The sequence below is a fragment of the Rhodnius prolixus genome, unplaced genomic scaffold (genome assembly GCF_049639745.1).
Source record: "Rhodnius prolixus isolate KJV_2025 unplaced genomic scaffold, Rpr scaffold_1, whole genome shotgun sequence".
Lineage (NCBI taxonomy): Eukaryota > Metazoa > Arthropoda > Insecta > Hemiptera > Reduviidae > Rhodnius > Rhodnius prolixus.
The window spans coordinates 17,392,688-17,414,997 of NW_027411581.1; the positions used below are offsets into that span (position 1 = coordinate 17,392,688).

General features: G+C 30.5%; 1 protein-coding gene across 3 annotated transcripts in view; it reads right to left on the minus strand.

The window, feature by feature from the left end:
• PsGEF (Protostome-specific GEF) overlaps positions 1-22,310 on the minus strand; it is an 84,645-nt gene that overhangs the window by 4,067 nt on the left and 58,268 nt on the right. The window contains exons 20-31 of one of the 3 annotated variants that reach the window (XM_074131888.1): positions 22,024-22,234; positions 21,541-21,724; positions 20,655-20,760; positions 12,011-12,313; positions 10,512-10,673; positions 9,397-9,627; positions 8,187-8,385; positions 6,763-6,898; positions 6,336-6,501; positions 5,367-5,615; positions 3,360-3,487; positions 153-294 (exon numbers count right to left, since the gene is read on the minus strand). In XM_074131888.1, coding sequence (XP_073987989.1) covers positions 153-294; positions 3,360-3,487; positions 5,367-5,615; positions 6,336-6,501; positions 6,763-6,898; positions 8,187-8,385; positions 9,397-9,627; positions 10,512-10,673; positions 12,011-12,313; positions 20,655-20,760; positions 21,541-21,724; positions 22,024-22,234 — 2,217 coding nt within the window. Of the gene's footprint in view, positions 1-152; positions 295-3,359; positions 3,506-5,362; positions 5,616-6,335; positions 6,502-6,762; positions 6,899-8,186; positions 8,386-9,396; positions 9,628-10,511; positions 10,674-12,010; positions 12,314-20,654; positions 20,761-21,540; positions 21,725-22,023; positions 22,235-22,310 lie in introns of those variants that run through there. The other 2 variants (XM_074131898.1, XM_074131908.1) reach the window with 2 other exon arrangements.

Consider the following 22,310-nt stretch of genomic DNA (forward strand, 5'->3'; position numbering starts at 1 on the left):
AAAACTTTTGAAGGTGGCAAAGTTTAAGAAACTGTAAAGTTGCATTTTCTTCAAACCTGTAATTTTCTAATCATAATTCTTATCAACACTACTTAGATTCTACGTAATCTTGGTTCGAAGTGAATAATCATGAAAATTGAATTTAGACTTACGTGCTCTCTTTTGTGAATTTGATCTGGAGGCAAGCTCGTAGGAATGTCGTCTTGAGATTCTCTGCTAAATAATCTTGTAAGTTTACTTCCAGTGCTGCTACTGGTGTGTTCTTCACTTTTACTCCCTCTCAAGAACTCCATGCTAAAGGTCAACATGGAATGGAGCGTTATAAGTTCAATAATTACTATATATAATATATAATTATATAATTATAATTATTTAATTAAGGAGTGTCTTTTTCAGTGCTCTCCTGAACCAAATATTCTCTATTAATAGACAGCAAAGGGCTGTAAGATGCTTCTAGGAAAAAAAAATCGAAGGGCAAACTTTGTTGCATTATGAGTAAGTAATGCAATCCTCAATTGTTTCAGGCTAGGCTCAACTTGCAATTACCGAATTAGGAGTTGTGAACGAGAAGGAATGACATATTTTGCATTTTAAATTAGCTACATCAGAACTCGAATTAGGGATCAAATACTTGCAAGTACATTACCCAATCACAATTCTTCTTTATCTATCAGTAGTTTAAATAACAAAACTTTAATTACTATATCTCAGATGTTTTCAACCCTTTCCTGGAAAAGAAGTCATTGTGATAGTGCAGATTATCGATTTTGAGTGTTCTTAAGAAATATCCGTTTTGAAGTCCCTATTTCCAAAAAGGGGTTTTTACAAATTTGTACATACCTTTAACAGCATAACTTAATCACAGAGATTTCAATTTTTATATTTCGATGCCATCATGGGACTCGGAAATAAACATTAGGAATAAATCAGCGCTTCGAAAGAATCAATTTTTTTTTAAGGGCATAGATGTTTGAACTTCATATTTTTTGAATCCCACAAAACTTTCCAACCTAATAAAATTTTTGTATTAATATTTATTATATAAATTTATAAAATATTAAAATTGACCAATAAAGTCAACTTTGAGTCCAACGATTTCCTGCAAACTCGAAATATTAGGTTTAGCAACGTATCTGGTCTTGCCTATACAATTCAGCAGTAAAACTGTACATACTGCAGAAATTATAGAGAGAAGCCCAACCACCCTCCCTCACTTTCTATACTTAATTTTCGCGGAATATTTTAAAAGTAAAATGAGTGGTAAAAATGAATAGTTGTTTTACAGACATTTGTGGGAGTGACTTTTAAAAAAATCGCGAAAAATATACAATTTTTTCCGTAAATTCGCATTTCCCGGAACTTGATTTTATTCAAACATGGAATTTTCAAATATTTCATTCATTGGTGATTAGACCACACTAAAATCGCACATTAGAGATAGATCTTCCCCACTAGTCTATATTCTAGATCTGTATTATGCCATATACCGGGTGACCAGAGTTATATGCTCCACCCACTTTTTTTTTAACGGCGGGAAATTTCGAAAAAATAAAAAACACGTATTTAATCATTTTTAGTCTAGTTTATTTTCAGTGATTGGCCCATTTTTTTTAACCCCTGTATCTCGAGATTCAGCATCCAACTTTTGTTTTTCAAATGGAACGTTATATTTTTTGTTGCATATTTTTGTAGTATTTGAGCTCCTAAAAACAACAAAAAAATTTTTTTTGAAATCGGTTAGGTTTTTCAAAAGTTATGGTAATTTAAAATATGAAAAACAAATTTCAGTTTACTGTCAAAATTACGTTATTTTTTTAAAAGAATCTATTCAAACTGGGCACAACCAACGGATAGGCAAGCCAAAACTCTGGACTCCCACACTTTGCTTGTAGCAGCACTTATGGAGGCGAAGTCAAGATCTAGGCAGGCTAGATTTATTCGACGTTTCAGATCATCGACTGAAGCACGGGATTAAAGATACTTTACACTTTATTTTTTTAGGTATCCCCACAAAAAATAGTCCATTTGGGTTAAGTCCGGATATCGAGGTGGCCATTGGATGGGACAATGAGTCCTTAAGCACTTTTCATGGAAATTTCTGCCCAGGTAACCTCGAACAACTCACGCATTATGTGCCGGGCAACCATCTTGTTGAAAATACATATCTAGCCGACGTTGTAGATGAACATCTTCAAGCAGAACTGGCAAAATTTCTCTTAAAAAAAAGTTGAATACCTTTCACCAGTTAAGCTCTCTCTGTAGAAGTATGGGCCGATTAGTTGATTTCCTAAAATTCCTCACCAAACGTTTGTAGAAAAAACAATCTGAACGTCGAATTACTCTAGCCTGGCTAGATCTTGACTTCGCCTCCATAAGTGCTGCTACAAGCAAAGCGTGGGAGTCCAGAGTCATTGCTTGCCTATCCGTTGGTTGTGCCCAGTTTGAATAGTTTCTTTTAAAAAATAACGTAATTTTGACAGTAAACTGAAATTTGTTTTTCATATTTTAAATTACCATAACTTTTGAAAAACCTAACCGATTTCAAAAAAAATTTTTTTGTTGTTTTTAGGAGCTCAAATGCTACAAAAATATGCAACAAAAAATATAACGTTCCATTTTAAAAACAAAAGTTGGATGCTGTATCTCGAGATACAAGGGTTTAAAAAAATGGGTCAATTACTGAAAATAAACTAGACTAAAAATGATTAAATACGTGTTTTTTATTTTTTCGAAATTTCCCACCGTTTAAAAAAAAAGTGGGTGGAGCATATAACTTTGGTCACCCTGTATATCCAAATCAAGTTTAAAATAAATCTTATTAGCCATTTTCGTCAAAATATTAACAAACTGAAAAGTCGATTTAGTAATGTAATACTTCCGGTTAAAAAAATGTTTACCGAAAACTTTTTGCCGCAAAGTAGTAACCAGAAACTGGCCTACTTTTTAAAATCTACTTTTTCACACTGAGAGGCCTTCCAAACGTAATTTCGGTGCAATACTCAAAATCTAAAATCTGGATGAAAACAATAGTTGCGTTGGAGCGCAACAGAAAGTAAAATTTAAATTTTTGCAACAGAAAAGAAATTAGATTTAAAATTAGGTATAGGGAATGCACTGATGTTCTTCAAATTATATTTGAAATTATGGATTTTTTTCGGCATATGTATCAATAATAACGGTTATGAATGGAAAAATAAGGTCAAGTTTGCTGCACTTTTTTTTTAAATTTGGTTAGAATATTTATGAGTAAATAGCCAGAATTCATCATCGATAAAGAGAATTCCAATTTCTTAATTCTCTTGTAAGGTAATAAAAGATAGCAATAATACAAATTTCATAAATTGTATACATATACTCACAATTTATTTGGCTTTGAAGTTTTTGAATCTGCTGACTGGCTTCGCCGCAATTTCAGACGATTGAAGAAACGGTGTGGAGTTGATGAAGCCGATTTTGCCTTAGGAGCACAGCTGTCGGACTTATTACCCTTCCAGCATATCAATCACTTTTATTACAACACCAAATAAGATACGGCTAGGTTAATACACAGTCCAGACAGTAAGAGTGTTACGTTTTGTTTGTCATGTTATCTCGGTTCAAAAAAGCTCCCACTTTCAATAGAAAATCTAAGTTTAAAAAAATTGTGTCTTTGAAATGATGTCAGTTTTGTAAGAAAAAATAATTTCTTTGTCTATGATAAAATAATATAAAAATGGAAGTTCCTCAACAGATTACCTTTAACTAACTTTTTATTAGAAGAATTTTCCAGTGCAACTTATAATGCTAAATATAAATCCATTTTTTTTATTAAACAATATAGGGTGAAGGGACCAGTAATTGACTGCTTAAGAAAAAATTCGAGTTTAAGATAGAATAACTTCCGTTATTTTGGCTCCAGGTGTAGGTTATAAAATTGTACCGCTCCAGTAGGATGTATTTTATTTTATTAATATTTTAAAAGCAGTAAATTCGATCTTTATGTCAACCAAAAATGATTTTTTTTTTAAGTATGTCAATGAACCAGTAATTGACATACCGAATTTTCGGTGGAACCAGTGTTTGACATGGGGTGGGACCAGTAATTGACATACAAATACATTCATGAAACGACATAAGGTATGCATTCAAAATCACTTTTAGATCTAAATAAATCACTTAAATCACCTAAATCACTTTTTCAATTGGATTTATAACAAAAATTAGTCTTATTCATAATTAATTACAATCAGTTTTTAAATAGGCAAACCTAAATAATCTAATATTTTTTCAACCTTACCCTTTTTTATGCAGCTTTTGACGATCAACCCTTACACAACTGTACTACCGGTAACATCACAAACATCACAAAGTCACCAACTCTCCACGTATGTTTGATTTCGCACCTGGTACTTCTCTTGAGGGAGCTTCATTTTTCCTCTGGCCGTTTTCTTTGATGGAATTCTATGGTTTAGCCATTTCCTCCCTTTCTTCTTTGTCATGTGGCTAGGACCCAAAACTGAGGGAGAATGAGAGATTTTCCAACTCCGTTACGTGGGCGTCGTTTTTATTAGTCACGTAGGCCTCGGAAGCTGTTCTTCGGCGATCACGATTATTCCAGTTTGTTGTTCATAGATTGTTGTTCTCTACGGAATAATCATTCTGCATGCCCTCTTGAAATAAGGCGTACATTTGCTAATTCATTAATTTAAACATATTTTGTTGTAAGTTTTACTATTTATTTTATGTTGCCGATTTTTATCAATGATTTTATTTTACAATGTATTGAATTTTTAATTATAATAAAATTTATCAACCTATCTTATCATTTTCCCAGGAAGTCAATCACTGGTCTCAAACAAAAAAGCTGTAGGACTAGTAATTGACATACATGTCAATTACTGGACAGATTGCCGTTTCAAGGACCAGTGATTGACAGCCCCATTTTAATCCTCAATGCTTCTTATAATTAAAAAAAAAACTACATAAATGAAATCTACAAGTAATACTAATTATAACAGAACATTGATAACCACACGAATATATGAACAAATAAACGAAAAATAAGAAAAAAGAAAAATTATTTTCTTATCAATCCTCCTTAGCAACGGCTTGTTTTTTCCTTGATTTTGAACTTTTAACACAAATAACCTTCCACTGATACCAAGGAACCTTCCAATAATTAATATTTTTCTGAAACTGCTGCCCAAAGGCTTCTCACTAACGAAATTGAAAGAATCACCACTAAAAACGGCTCATATCCCTTATAATACCAGTTTATTTCTGGTATGTCAATTACTGGTGCCCAGTCAATTACTGGTCCCTTCACCCTAATTCATAACTAATTAAATATATAATGTACATATAAAATGAATTAACCAAAAACCTACTTGATCAGTGGAGAAACTTTTAGTGGCTTCTTCATCATCTTCTTCATCGCTATTAGCTCCTAAAGATGTTGATTCACTTGTGTCTTCTTCATCTTCTGGAAGAGGGTCTAGTCTTCGTCTCTGGGGAAAGCCTCGGCTTACTGGGCAGAGAGGCACCAGACTACCCATTATGGACATGCCGCTAAGCAATCGATCAAGCATCAATTGTTCCCTAGCGTCGTCCAAAGCAGTTCCAACCGTATCAGCGTACTGAAAATTCAATATTTGTTTCTTTTTTTCAAATTTTTGTTGTTTTCTTAATCGTTTATTTATGAAATTCGCCTTCGGCGGTTCGTGTCGTAATATTTCTCACTCTTTAGAAAATAATTACTTTCTGCACTAGTTATACAAATAATTAACATCAGCTACTTGAGAGGTTTTTGGCTGGTTGGAAGTCCAAGTTAACTTTTTTGATCCGTTTAGAAGACATTTTTTCCAATCGCATGGCGATTGAAGTGAGTTGGGGGAGCTAACTTTCAAATGAAGATCGTGAATGGTTAAAAGTTGATGTTTTTTGATTTGTAATAAAAGAAATTTATATTAAAGATTAAATTTATATACATTAAGTTTATATAGTTTGAACTATGTACTGTATCCGTCCATGACATCTGCTTCAACGAAATAGTCTTTTGAAAAATACTCATTACTCCACTTTTTATTTTCATAAAAATGTCAAATTTTAATCATTAATAAAAAATAGAACATATTTAACTATTAAATTAATAATATTAATGAATATCATTTAAAATATTAAAATGCTGCCTCATAAAATAAAAAAATAAAATTATTTGTTCTAGAGGTTTTTTTTTCTTTATTACTTGGCATTGATGAATTATCATCGTATATCGGAGTTGTTACTTAACGATAGCTTATTTTTTTAAAAATATAATTATTATTCTATTTTTTTTTCTTCATATTTTGATATCCCACCTCAGTGTTGGGTGAAGTAAGACCCGAATCTCCACTAGTAGGTGTTCCCCATACTTCTTCACCTGATGTTCCGCCTGATGTTTCACATTCGTCTTCTCCAGCTAAAGTCGTTGTAGTTGCAATAAGTTCTTCTGAATGTTTGTGGTCAGCAGGCGCTCTAATGTACCTGCAAAAATAAAATTTCAGATAATTTTATAATTAAAAAAAAAAAGATAATAGTTTAATTTTAAAGACATCATTCACATTTTTTTTTGTTTAAATACAAATTCCCATGATTATATGATTTTAAAATTAGCTCCGGTAGTTTTCAATTTCTAAAGAACACCGACTGTGATATTACTATAATTTTATTGATCTTAGTAATGAAGCGTCAAATGAACAAATCTCCATTATTATTTGAACTAATTAAAAAATTATAAAACAGTACCTGTCTATGAACGATACACCTTTCCCATCATCTGTGATCCGTTCAAAAAAGGCCATTTTTTCCACAACGAAAGTACCAGCCCGTACAGTCCATCCTCTTATAGATTGGCTCACCGATTCATATTGTTGCGTACTGTCTGAAAAATTAAAATCGATTTAAAACTTATTCTGCGTTGTAATTATTATATTCTCAAGTCTTATATGAGTCAAGTAACTTTATTGGTAAACAATAATTATTTAAATATTTTTATTTCACGGATGGATAATACTAATCATTCACATCTATAAGCTTAGGAATTCCATTAGTAAATTAATTTATCATCCATTATTTTTTAACGAAAGTCTTGACAAAACTTTGCATTAAACTGAAATTTCCCACAAATTACTTATATTTTTTGTAAAACTTTTTAAGATATAAATTTTTACCTAATATGGCAATATAATAGTACTCAAACAAAACAATAGATTCAGAAATAAAGCAATTGCCTAATTTTTCATAAAGGCTAAACGTCCAACTACCTCCTAATTAGGTGTGTACCGGGGCAGAAGCTCATAATTTACTATTAACATTTTTCCAACAAATAAAAAAGGTAACTATGCTTAAACTGGGGATCTACCACTATTAGTCCGCGGGTAACCATTGCAGCAAAACAGCCCGTTTCATTAACAACTGTTGTTATTTGAGTGAATATTGAATTAATTTTTATCACTTTTCTTGAAAAAAAAATTATTGCGATCGTGCAGATTTGCTATTTTAGATTTTCAGAGGAAATATCCGCATTAAGGTCGCCTAAATTCGAAAAAAGGGCTTTTACCAATTGGTAGTGTAAAAACCCTTATTTATTAAATAATAATAATAATAATACGGAATTATTAATGTTAAATACACTACTAATCTATTAATACTATTAAGACTTAAATATGGTAGAATTAATTCTAGAGCCAATGAATATTATTTAAAAGCGAATTAAGGAAAATAAAAGCGTTCTACACAAATTTATCAATTTTCTATAATAAATACTCGTGATATCACAAGATATTACTACGTGATATTGCTAGAATAGGAAACTAAATCGACTGAAAAGTCCTTCAGCTAGAATCTCTTGGTACAAACAAACAAAATTTTCATTGGATACATTTGTTAATGTGGGCTTACTGAAACAATAGAAATGTTGAAGTCAGTCATCATGTATCCATCTTGTTATCCTCATATATGTGTATATTATTATTTTTTAGACGAATTCCCTTTAAATGTTCAAAATTACAATAAAATATGAAATATTCTCGCGATTAGCTTAATAATCAATAAGTTCGTGAAAATAAGTGCCATATAAAAAATGAATGTAACGATACATATGTATGAATCTTTTAGAATGAGGGGAGACAGTATTTAAAAGTAGTTTTAAGTGCGCGCAGGTGGTTGACCTTGAGGCAATTCCTCCTGTTCCTTGCTTGTATCATCCTCTTCCTCAGATACTGAACCAGATTCATCTAGCCTTTCCAAACTGCTTACTGTACCGTACCGTTTCAGACCACAAGGTGAAAGAGAACGGTATGGGGGCTCTTCAATTTCTCCATCACTCTCTCCTCCTTCATCCGTCTCACCTCCCCCTCCAATGCTTGGCTGTAAAAAAATTAATCATTTAAAGTAAAGATAATATTTAAACGTCAAAAGCTTTTAATACATTCATTTTAAACGAAGTTAAAAATGCAGAATTCAACTGAAGAAGAAAGTAATTGGATGGCAACTAAGTTATCGACGTATTTTTAAATTTTTTAAAAGTTTATTTTTTTCAATAAAACTTAACAACAAATTAATCAACAACATATTCTCCTTTAATGTTTACTTCTTTTCAACGTTCAAAAAGATTTTCAATACCTCGTTGGTAGAAATTACACGGTTTCGACTCGAAAATTTTATCCAACCAAGCTATCATTTCTACGTCAGTATTGAACGAATCTCCGCGCATAGCATTTGAAAGTGTTCGAAAGAAGTGGAAATCCGAAAGGTACCAAATCGGGAGAATACGTCATGTGTGGTAGCACTTCCCAGCCATGTATTTGAATGGCGTACTTCGTTATATTGGCTATAAGAGGACGTTGTCGTACAGCAAAAAAAAAAATCCATGCTGCCGATTAGGTCTTTTCTCTTGAATAGCCGTGTTGGTCGTTCTATCTGTTGAACATAGAGTTCCGCGTTGACCGTTTGGATCCGTTAAAACAAATCGTAATGGATAATCCTTTAAGGAGGTGTCGAAAATGTTCATGTTTCTTAATTTGCATGAACATTCCATTTTAATAATCTGAAAATTAACATAAATTAACTCGAACAAAAAAAAACATAGATTCTGGTAGAACAAAACATCCCTTTTCGAATGATTTAAAACACTATGCCAAAAACAATATTCCAAAAAACAATGATGTGCGGAATGTTAAAATTTAAAAAACGGAAGGATTTAGTTGCCAACCAATTTTTTAAGAAAGTATAAAGAAAGCATTTAAGTTTAAATGTCACAGTAGGTTAGCGTACAAGTTCTAAGAAAAACAATGAGTGAAAGGCTCTAAAACTAATATTTAATTTTAGGAGAATATTTAATTAGAAAAAGCAAGATTTACTTTATATGCATTTACTCACAAATCCAAGATTGCTACCATTAATCTGCTTTTCTTCATCCCAAAGGTTATTATTGCTATTGTTGTTGATTATATTACTGGTGAGAACTATTCCACTGACAGCGGTGGTTGGGGTGGGTGGCTGGACGGAGATGTGGGGCACTGGTAAAAATGGATCCGTGGGACTCAAATTTGGCACGGAACCTCCTAATTGCCCCCCACCACTTCCCCAGTTACTTTCATCCGAGAATACCTTAAGCAATAAAATTACAATTTTTTATCACAAAATGAAAAGATAAAATAATTTCGAGTAAAATGTTAAAGAAGCCTAGTATAAACTTAGATTAGGATGATAAGAAACCATTTTACTCCTATAGTTCTTCCAACACTAGTATAGTTGGAAGAGCTGTGCGGATAGAAGATCGGGCAGTTGGGGTTATAAAAGAAAGAACTTTACACGACAGCATAATTCAAGTAAAACATTAAAATCCGTAATTCTAACTTGGGTCTAAATTATTCGAGTGAAAATCTAAAAGGTACTAAATGTGGGACAAAAGTGTGTTTCTATTTAAGATAAATGCATACTACATGAATTATCTAATAAAATTATATAAAAGTATGCAGCGATAAAATAAAATGGGAGCAAACCAGGAGATCAGCACTTTTTCTCGGATGTTGCTGTTTCAATTATTGAAAGAACTGCTAAGTGCATCTCTAAGAATATCAAGCTCACAAACATGAAAATTATGATTATATCTGTTCTTCTTATAGCTGAGATAGGAAGTATTGGAATTATGCCTATTTTTTTTCCTACCAACGAAAAATGAAAAGTCTGGCAATTTCCTAAGGAGAGTCATTTATGTATTTAATTAACAATATTTGAATGTTGAAAGTTAGATATGTTCTTAATAAAACAGAAATATTTGGCCAACTTATAACCAATTAAATTTTGATCTTGAACTCAATCTTTATTTTTTAAATAAAAATTGCACCTAATGGTATGTAAAGTGAAAATATGAAACATTGTCTTGTAATTTGTGGCTGTAACCGAAAATGTTCTAGACTAAAACCACTTAAAAAGCCTCCAATAAGAATAATAAATACATCATCTATTTATTTTTATAGCCAATTTTATACCTGAACATCTTCCCTGACAGATGCTCGACATGCTTGATTCGCATTGACATCGACAGTCATATTTGATCTACTCAATCTGTTGTTAAGAAGGCACGTCTTATGGCATTTACGACAAACTGCCATTAATTTTTCTGAATTTACTTCAGTTGATCTCACGGTCATCTATGTCACAAAAAGTAACATAATAATAATAATAATAATAATACAAATAATAAACGGTGTTACAAACGCAATAATAAATATCAAAGAATTTATCTCAGTAAAGGGAATTATCTCTGAAGGCATGTATCCAGGTGGTTGATCTTATCTGTACCGAGAGGACATTGTAAGTCAAAAAGCTACTAATCTCAGGTGGCGCAACTTAAATTAAAAAATAAAATATAATTATTTTTGTTTGGTATCGATAGCTGTGGTTGTTAGAGTCACTTAGCCTTTATACACCACGAATGCGGTCAACACAAGCTAGAATGGTGATCATATGTTTAACTTATTTGTCGTTAGTCACTTAAGGCCCTTACTTAAGGAATTTTTTCTATACAATATTTACGACAAAACATTCAAAAAAACCATGCTCCGATTCTCAATATCCGTAACTTTAAAAATAAAACATTTTACGTTTTGAAATTTTCCGAAACCCCTTCATAAAATAGTCTCTACACCCAAACATTTTGGCCTAAAGCAAACCTGTCAACACCAGAGAATGAACATTTAATTTTCATAAATCAATACAAGAGATGAGTATTTCATTATCAATTATTTGGCATCCCTTTAGTACATAAAATGAAAATAGGGATAATTTTAAAAAAGTGAAATAGCTTTATCTTTCAAATTCTCCATTCCTTTTTTCCTAAAAAGCGTGTTGCTCAATTAATGTATTTCAAATCCTAGACCTTTTTTTTCTTCATTTCAAGAGATGAATGTCACTATTCCCTTTAGGACCAAAAACTTGAAGTAAACGTGAAAATCAAAGAGGTGTAATGTGAAGATATATATTTTTATTTTCACTTTTGCAAATTTATTAAATTCAAGTGAAAAATTTAATTACAAATAAAGTAAGTGTAATGAACTGATAATTGATGAGTTGAATAAGAAAAGTTTCTTAATTGATTGTATAAGAAAAATTAGCTTACTAACTGCAGAACTACTAGCAGCTAACAGGTAATTTATTAAAAGCTAAGTCAAATGAAAATTTACTTCACATCGTAACTCTGCACTTTAACTTCATGTTTACATAACTTTTTGTAGATAGAGAAAACTTGTAGCGAAACCTTTAAGTAAAGGGTAAATGGATTTGAAGCATATTCATTTAAAAAATTATTTTTACAATTTATTCGATTATTGCTTAAAAAAAAATAAAAATAAATAAATAATGGGTAATTTAAACTTTGAAAAGTTGTAAAAGATAGTAACTGTAAATGACTGCAAAATTTGAAAATATTTTTCATTTTACTTAAATGTTGGAAAATTTATGAAATTCAAAAATATGAAAAAATATTAACCTGACTATCTGAAGTGCTCTGTTCGAAGTCTGATATCTCAACTTCCTCACATCTACTAATGCTTCTGTTGAGAGGCTGTGCGCCACCTTTACCGTGCAAGTTTGCAGCTCTTCTTCGTAGAGTGTCAGGTGACCATATTTCTGGTTCTGATTCCGTTTCTGGTGAACCTTCTCCACCTAATTGCCCTCTCATCCACTGTGCTAAATGTAGTGCACTTCCTTTGCTCACTCCTGACTTGCCCAATTGTCGACACCTGTGTTCAATAAGATCTATTGCAGCTGCCGTTGCTTGCCTAGATTCTGTCTGTAAAACATAAAAAAAAAATTGCATAGAAATATTTTGATATATTAAGTTTTTAAGGTATAGATTGAAATATCCTAGTTAAGTTCAAATATGTATATTAAGAAATAAGGTATTTCTTTTTGAAATATTATTTCCAAATTTTGCATGTACCACTAAAACATTTAATAATGGTAAACATTTCATTGATCTACTTTTCATAATGACTCCAGGAAGAAAAGCCACAGGTAAAAAAGTCACAGACACAGGTAAAAGTCACAGGTAAAAAAGTCACACAACAGGATGATCTTAGCGTTATGTCTTGCCTTTAGAGTGTTAATAGGGATTAAATAATTTAATTAAATTCTGAATATGAAGAAATGGGCGGAAATGCCACTTTATTGCATAATTTTCGGTTTTAGTGGCGGTTTTTCTAACTTTTTAAATTCTGTCTAGAAATTTTCATTACATTATGGTAAAGTCGTGTGAGTGTTCCAATTTTGCACATGTACTAACATCATTCCTTACATAGCCAAAATTGTATTATTTTTTTTCTGGTGACTTATTTACCTATCAAAAATAGTAACTTTTTTTTTACTTTGTTACCGGACACCTCTGCATCATAACGTTTTAGTTAACAAACTTTATATGTAAGAAGGTACAACTTTAATCATTGACTAGTGTAATAAATCTCTAGAACGCAATAAATAACTTAAAATTTCTCTAAAATTTTGCAAAAAAAATTCCAAATTGAAACTACACTATGTATTACTATATTATAAAAAGAATGGTTTGTTACTTCCATGAAATTACGATTTCATTTCACTTCAATTAATGAATAATAAATAAATAAATATTTAAAGAAATTACATTAAAGGTTAAAAACAATAAAAGTAATTCTACACCTAATTCCTAAATAAAATCTCTTAAAAGTAAAGAAATAGTAATAGCAATTTAAAAACTGCTTTCACATCTATTATCTTAAATCTTATATTAGCTACTTTTTGTTTCATTGTAGAATTCACTTCATCACCCTTTATGAAAAGTTCATTTTGTCTTGCTACCAGCTATAAAAATAGCGACAGTTTTTCACTCTCATAAAAAATTAATGTAACTAAAAATTTCAACAAAAGAACCTATTCTGCACTGGAAGCTGATTTTTATCTAGAACTAATTCTTAGCTAAGCTAATAAAGTTTTCATTTAAAAGTTTCAATGAAAATGGCGAGAATACAAACTGCATTATACTATTTATTATTAAAAAGTCGCAACTAATCCTTGTATTCTTTCACTTGAGAACAACCTAGTATAATGGTTGCTACTATTTTTTGTCACTTGAACTTTTTCATAAGTAAAAATAATAGAATTTTTAATAAGTATATTTTTTATATGATTAGAAGATAACTAGGCTACAGTTCTCTAAATAGTTATTCACTAGTTACACTGAAACTATTTACCCATAATAATCCATTTCTATAAAAAAAGTAGTACATGCATTCAAAATAAGAAATGTCTTAAATGCATGCAACACCGACATTCAGGCTTAAGTGTAGTAGATTATTTTTTCAATGGTAATAACATACATACTGAACATGTATTTTACTGGTTCCTTATAACATCATTAAAGTGGATCCTGGAAACATGGCAAATTCACTTCCTTGGTGGTTCTACATATTGATCAATTGATTATTTACTTTCATGATAATTAATACTTTTTTTAATAAATATTTTTTTAAATGGACGCTGAAAGGTTTTTTCGTCATCTCGTTTTGATTTAAAACTTTTGTTTTTTAAGTTTCAGAGATTATTTTCCTCAATTTTGTAGCAAAGCACCTATTCACTTTCAGTACGTCCATTTAATTAGAGATTACGAGAAACTGATATCTAACTAGAAATTCATTTGCAGCTTTATCAGTTCATTCGCTAAATTTTTGCATGTTCCACTAGCACCAAAAACGTATTAATTATAGTCAAAGGTAGGTTCCATTTAGTTTGATTAACCCTTGAAAAGGAGAGCTTTTACTAAATATTTATGGTTAACACATACAGTGAAATATATAATATATTACTAGCAATTTCTCTTTAAACAGTAATTCAGCTGTGATATTGCAATTTTTTTATCCAAGTAATTTAAATAAACAAATATAACAAATTTTTGAAAAATAATTTTTAAATAAATTATTAGTAGTTATGGGAAAATTAGAGTTTATCAAGAAAGTTAAAGAATTTCTAACTTCTATAAATAATGATCTTGAGTATAGAAATAATCGTATTTAGTCTAATAGTAAAATACTATCTACCATATACACTGTATATGAAAATGCTAGGCAGAAGAGACACTGAGGTGTATAAACTACATATTTCAAAGACTAAGTCAAGCCAACCAATATGATCTTTTCGCTCTCATTGGGAAAACCAATTTTGACATCAGGTGCCAACTTTTTTTTAGCGAAATGGCCAAAAAACCAGTTGTGAACAAAAATATCGATAATTAAACATATTTTGACTCCATTGGGTATTTCCATAAAATATAATTAACATAAATGAATGAACTAAAGTTTCCCTTTGGATTCCTATTCTTTATAGTTTCGCACATGAACACCCTCTGGTCTGTAGACTTTATGTGAGTTCTGCAAGTGTTTTTCGTGTTGTTAGCTGGTATACGCGCCGGAAGCTCTCTGAAGAAGTTGCTTGTTCACTCCACAAAGTTTTTTCTGAGAAGCAAAATGCCTCCGAAATTTTCAAATAATCTTCTAATCGAACTTATGAACAAAATACAACATGAAACAATGGCAAGCAAAAATTAATTTCTGCATTAAGCAGCTCGATTTTAATCAAGTAATTAAGTAAATAAATCGCCAATTTTTTCAGGCGGAGCAAACGAAGGAAAAACAATTACAGGCGGGGGTTCTTTAACGGTCATAAGTTCGGACTAGTATGTAATCACAATCTCGAATTTAATTTGTGATCCTTTAATTCTATGGAAAGAAATAATGTTTACGCTTATTGTTTACAAATAAAAAATACTGTCGTAAAAAAAAAATAAATAAAACTTTTTTAATAATAAATTTAAAAGGAATGTTTATTTCACTTAATGTAGTATAATGATCATGTAGTTTTCTTCACATTTGTGATCAATGCCTTCTCAGTGTACTGTCAACTTCCAATAACACTGCCGTCATCCGATTGTAAGTCTAGAAGCTTGCCGAGTTTGTCCAGTACGCTAGAATTGAGCTAATTCCTCCCAAATATTTAAAACATATGGTTAATTATTAGTAATTTGAACTTTCACAAAGATTTATTATTTTGTTTATGGTCGACTTGTTTGCATATCGTCTTTTATGAAGGGGGGAACAACTTCAACAAAGAAGTATATTAGTTTTTCTGTTTATTGGGGGATACTTCCGATATGTTCTTCGAGAACTGTGATTGCCAAATTTAATTTATAATTTTTTGATTTTGTACAATACGAAACATTATAATAAGGGCTGCTTTGACCACTTTAAAAAGAAATTATACAACACAATGAATCTACATAGACTGACAGAGCGTTGGCGAAGTAGAGCATTAAGGCCTTCGAAATATTTCTGATCGAAACAGAAATTTATCAGTTCATGAGTTCTAGGTACATTGTATTCTTCGATTCGAATATTCTTCGCAATACGTAATATTCTGTTACATTACTAAGTTGAAATATAAAAATAAAAAAAAAACTTATTTTAAGACTAAGTGAAGTCATTGCAGGATGTAAAACATAGGCGTGACGCATACCTAGGAAAGGGACTACGGGTATCTTATAAAAAAGCCAGGCAGCAAAGATGGAGTAGGCTGTAGTCTTACCCGTTGATCAGGCTGGTGTTGGAAGTGAATAAGAGGATCTCCTTGCCTAAAGACCATAGCAAACCAGTCTTTTTTCAAATTATTTAAAAAATGTAAAATATTATGTTCATACATTAAAAATAAATTAGCAAACGGCTTGTTCCGTGCCTGTAACACCGTATTTGTAAAAAATGAAAAGGGAAGGGATTAGCTGAGTGATTAGTGCACTGGATTCCAACGCGAAGATCAGTGGTCCGCGTTGTCCGTAACAAGAAAACCTTGTTCGGGGAACGACGGTGCACTAAAAAAGGCTCCGGTCGCCAGTGACGATATTGATGAGATATTTTTTGCATTAAATTAAAACATATAAATGTGTTAAAGGTTTATGAGTAATATTCCTTTGTAAGTTCTTTTGCAACTTTTACAAATATTTAGGTGCGGTTAAAATAAATATTTTGAATGCAACTTCTTTGATCAGTATTTCAAGGCAATTGAAAAAAAAAATATATCAAAACATATTTGTTTATGAAAACAAAATAAGGAACTTAACTTAAAAAAAAAAAAAAATCCAGACAATATGCAATGCAGAAACTATAATTGATTAAAAGAACTCTTTTTCGCTTCAGAGACCAATTGAAATACTAGATTTAAATTAAAATCTGATCTTGCTTGTTGAAAGGCGGCACAATTTTGACGAAAGTGGATTTTTTTTTTTTTTTTCAACGGAAGTATTTATTTTGACCGTACCAAAATACTTAAGGAAAGCAATACTAATAAAAAAATGAATATCAATAAATGTAAACATGTAAGGTTTTATTTGAAGTGAAGAAGTTCATTGAAAGTTAGTCAAGATAGTCAGTGTGTTACATTGAAGTAGGGAAGATAAATTATTTTTAACAGTTTTATATATATATATCTATTGAAACTCCGAACTTTTTATTAAGTTTTTCTAATTTTTTTAGGGTCAGGTTATGTACCTGATTCTAGATTATTCTTGTTAAATATGAAGCAAAGGACATTTGACATGGGTTGAGAAGATTTGTCTTCTAATAGATACACATATTAGGAAAGTATAGTTTTGCATTTGATTGAAAATAGAAAAAACAATATTCCTGTCTTAGCTTTTATTTAATTTTTTATTTATTTACAAATTTAGTGACATTAAATAAACTGGTGTTCATTTTTTCAGTTGGTATCGCATTTAATCAAACTATTTTCGAGAAAATATATACATCCTTTTTTACAGGTAGATATCAGACCAATAAATATTAAACAACATGTTGCTTAACTAATCAACATGCGTACAGATTGGTTTTTAATAACTTTGGATGGAGCGTTAGTGGTATTGCTGATTAAATATTTTCCCTTGGGTTCAGGAGCTTTAACACTTTTATTAGTAAAAAAATAATTCAAAAGAAAAGTGAAAGTACATTTTTTCAGCAATAAAATCTGTTACTTCGTATGTAGTTACGACAGGCTGAATTTAAAAAAAAGGCAATTTTTTGCCAAATCGAATCTGATTCAGTTTGATTAAGATCTTAGCAATTACTGTAGTATTATGTTTTTAAATGGCGAGTAATGTTTTAATAATCGGCGCCTTTTTGTGTGGTACATTTGACACGAAAGAACATGGAAAAAATGAAGCCAATGAGTACATTGTTCATTGTACTCTGTTCGAAGGGCATTGAAGAAGAGGGCTATGAGATTTCGACCTGCCTAGAAGCCTTCCCAGGGATATTCCGCCATTTATGGAGCTTTAACATAAAATTATCAGCATTAGCAAGCTTCAGCAATTGAAACTATTTATGCACACCTCCCTCGATTTTGAAAATGGTTGGATAATGAATACAGCACTATACTTTTTGAAAAGTTGACATTTTAATTCCTATCAAGAGGGATATTTGTTTTTAAATCTAATTGATTTGCACTACTTACATGTTAAAAAAAAACTTCTTGAATAATTTTATTATAATAGTTCCATAACCGAATCGTGGAGTTTCATCAGGTAGGAAGTTATATTTTTTTGATGAAATGTAAACTAAATCTCTCTAATGAGTTATTAGTAATTCTGTGGGAAATTTTATTCTAAAGTGTTAACTTTGTTCATTATCTGTGATGGATATTGATTGAAAAAGTTAGAATTCCAGCAATGTTTCTTTGAACTATGAAAAGTTTGTTAGAAAACACTAATTAAAAAATTATTTTCACTTTTATTTTCAAAAAAATTTCTGGTAATTTCTATATAATTGTAGCTTATGCAATATTGACATTTAAACTTACAATGAAATAAATTAAAAACTTTCAAAAATATATAAAACACTACAGTAATTTTTTTTTTTGGCTAATCGAGGGTGACCCTGATTTTCTGTATTACTCCCCAAAAGTGTGAAGCCGTACTAATGAAAATAATTAAGGGCGTGCATTGCTGGAAGTAAGTTAAACTTAATTGTTTTGCCATTTTTGTTTAATTATTATTATTTTTTGTTTTACAAAAAAGGAATATAACTTTATGAACTTTATATTTTGGATAGATGTGAAACCTAATTTGCTAATTAACATGTTTTTATTGTATATTCTATAAAATATACAAATATAAATATTGTATATTGTATAAAATTACACCAGGAGAATGCTTCTTGTCAAAATATTTTTGCAGGATGAACAATAAATTCTTAATGAAACATGCAAATGAAAGTAGCTAATTCTGTCGCTCTTTCAGATTTCAGATGAATGTTAAATTTTGTTCATTCTCGGAGAACAGGAGGCATGAGTCCTCCTGAGATGAATTGGCATTTTTATGAATTGGTAGCAGAAGAAGTATCCATTATTGTTTTAATAATTAAAGACTATTAGGCGTGGTTTATTAAGTTTCTTATTTTGCTTTCATATTTCGTACTTAATATTTTTTGTTGATTAAATGCTGTATTAACATTATTTATATCATGTAATAATACCTTATTTTAATAATGTATTAATTTTAAGCTTTTCAATTTTAGACGAAAATTGAAGTAGAATATTATTTATGTAAAATGAAATAATTGCAATTTTAATGATGGTGAGGAAAGTTAAGAAAAAACTTTAAAACAGATATTAGTGAACTTAACATTTTAAGCTCTCTGTTTATAGACTTTTCTATTAAGGGGAAAATCGCAAAGTCATAGAGATGGTTAAGATCTTGAAAAAAATCTAAAAAAGCCGTACTCTAGCTTAAGCTCGATTTAGGTATTATTTATTCGAGAATGAAGAATACATAGCTAGAATATTATTTTTCAAATATTAATTAGTTAGCTATAGGTGAAATAGTAAGATTACTAATTTCACAATTTTTATGTGTTTAAAACACCATGTTTAATTTAATACTTAAAATTCGACGATATTTGAGTGGTTTTTAGAGCCAATTATAATGTAATTACTCCAAAAATTTTGTTCATAAGATAAGCATTTAAAACATGTTAAAAAAAACGCTTTTCATGTAATCTTCTACTTTCTTTCGTATGATTTACGATAGATGAATTAGTTTTATTTATTATCGGCAGTTTTCTTGATATTTGAGAATTAAACACTCCACGCGACATTCGAAAAGAGGGCGTCGCACAAAAGATCATAAAATTTGTCATTTTTTATTTTGTTTTATTCAACTCGTCGTAATACACTATGCAATAATTTAGAATCAAACTGACAAAAAATAAAAATATTCTTCTCTGTAACGATAGTAACCAAATGATATTTAGATTTCTTTATCTAAAGCTCCTTCCAATAACAATTTTATTTTATTATAATATTCCAATATATCTAATCTTCCTAAAATTACATTTAAAAAACACCATTTTTAGAAATGAAGAATTCCTGGCTTTCCGATGCTTATTATTCCTTCTTCACTTTTTAGCGATAAGCTGCGTGAAGAATAGAGACATTCTCTATATCATGAGAGATAATCTTTGCCTCTAAAAGATTTCCAGATTACCTTAATATATACATCATTACTAGCTGATGTTCAATCCCTAGTCGAAATCAACGCATTCTAACTTATTGTAAAGTACTAGTAAGATAATTTTTGAGGCATATAACTTGAAGTTTCTTAGCAATGAGCTTGCTGTGTTACTTAGTAATCCTTTCATTTTTTATTTCATTTAAATCACTAATCACTAAAATTATTTGTCAAACGTCGAAAATATAAATCGTTTTTTTTTGGTAGAATAAGTATTTCAAATTGGCAGATATTTAGGTATTCTCTCTATTTTATTTAATTTTCTAAATAAGAGAGGTTGTTTTAAATATATTTTTTTTAAATATTGTTTTTAAATAATAGAACAAATTTATTCCTTCAAATATGCACTCTTTAGTTAATACGTAAGAGTGAACTTAAGGCCTTTGCAGTCAGTCAGACATTTGGCACATTATTTTTTAGTTTTCTTAAACTGTAAGAATAAGCGTATTTCAAATAAATATTAGAACCTCGTCGGGCTACAGCATCTATTAAGACGAGGAGGGGAGGCTGAGCCTCAGGAAGGCGCGGGTGGGTTAGGAGGCAGAATGCCTAGAAGTACCTGGCGCTTGGTAGATATCGTTTCCATTGAATCCGCTGTTAAAGGATCTGGAGAATCCATTGGACTACTAGCTGGGGTCCCTCCTCGGCCAGTGTTTACATATATTCTGTAAATAAGAATAGATTTTTTTAATTTCAATTCATTACATAAAGTAATAGAAATAGATTTTAGGAAGAGAATAAAATGAATGTTTCCCCTTTGAAGTCACAATAAGTAATTACCCTAATTTGTAGTGCTTTGATTTTTATTGTATTCATCCATTTTTTCTGTGTGCGCAATTATTAAAGTTTTTAAAAATGCTGAAGATAACAAGTGTGACTAATACATAAATTGAATGTAACTGCCATGCCAAGACGTGTCTCTTGCCAAGCCATTTGACAATATTAATATTGTTCAAATTTTAATGCAGAGTTAATGAATAAATTCGGCAATCAATGTGCTTTTAAATGAATCAGCTTATTTTGCTTCTAAGTCAATATAATTTTCACTGTTTATATGCGATTCATTTAAACCAAGTAACTTCTTAACTATTTTTTTTTTAATATAAAATATAATGAGCGTACTGCTAGACGCTTCTTAATCGATCATGAGGATTAAGAACGATTTACCAAAAAGAAAATTGAAATTTTACTTTCTCATTCATAAAAAGAATTGACATATAATGAAAAAGTCTCAGAAAATATTATACAATTGGCAGCAAACACTCTTATTTGCGGAATGAAGAAAACGCAAAGTTGGTCGTAAATAAATGTCATAAAAGAAATTATTGCGGTAAAATTTTAAATTTTAAAATTATTTATTATTTAATTTTAATTTTTGCTTTTGCATTGTTTGTTTTTATTTTTAATCTAGAAGTGATGACAATTTACAATTTTATCTTACATACATTTGTCGTTGGATGAGATTTTGCCAAACAGCTTTCAATTCTGGGGTTGGAGCTCGTAAAGCAACTGTTCTTCTTCTTGGTCCTTTTCTAGGAGTTCTACTTAACTGAAGATCCGCGCAACCTCCAACGGCAGGACTTTCTTCGCCTGGAGTACTGTTGCTCACCAGTAAGCGGAATTCAGTTGCTAAGTGCAGTTTATAAGGAGCGATTAATCATGAAAAATTTGGGCTAGAAACAAAAGTATCTTTAAAGATGGCCCAATTAATGTTTTTGTACATTTTTTTAAACAACTAAACAATAATTTTTGTACTTTTGATATGAATTGAAAGACAAAGTGTTAAAAACCCTTAAAAGTAAGCATTCCTTTTCTGTTTTATTTTTAATAATCAACAATGGATCTGAAATAACTGAAATAAAAACAATTTTAAATACATTTTAAAATATAACTCTATATCAATAATATCAATAATAACTCTGGCCTACCTTTTTTCCTAATTGAGAAAAGCGCCTGACTAACTTGACTCAATGATAGTGGCTCCTCCGTAACAAAGATAACTCGATCTCTGCTGACTTTCGCAAACATTAAGAGATCAGTGAATAGGAGAGCCCAAAATGGTCGAACAGAGCGTCCTTCGACTCGGCTGAGGTCACCTCCGAAGATCCACTGGCGGCCCGGAGAACTTAATACGAATGGCTGAAGAAACACTTTTAAATTAACTTTTATTACAACATTTTTCAAATTTAGTGCTCTATATTAGGTTAAACATTTT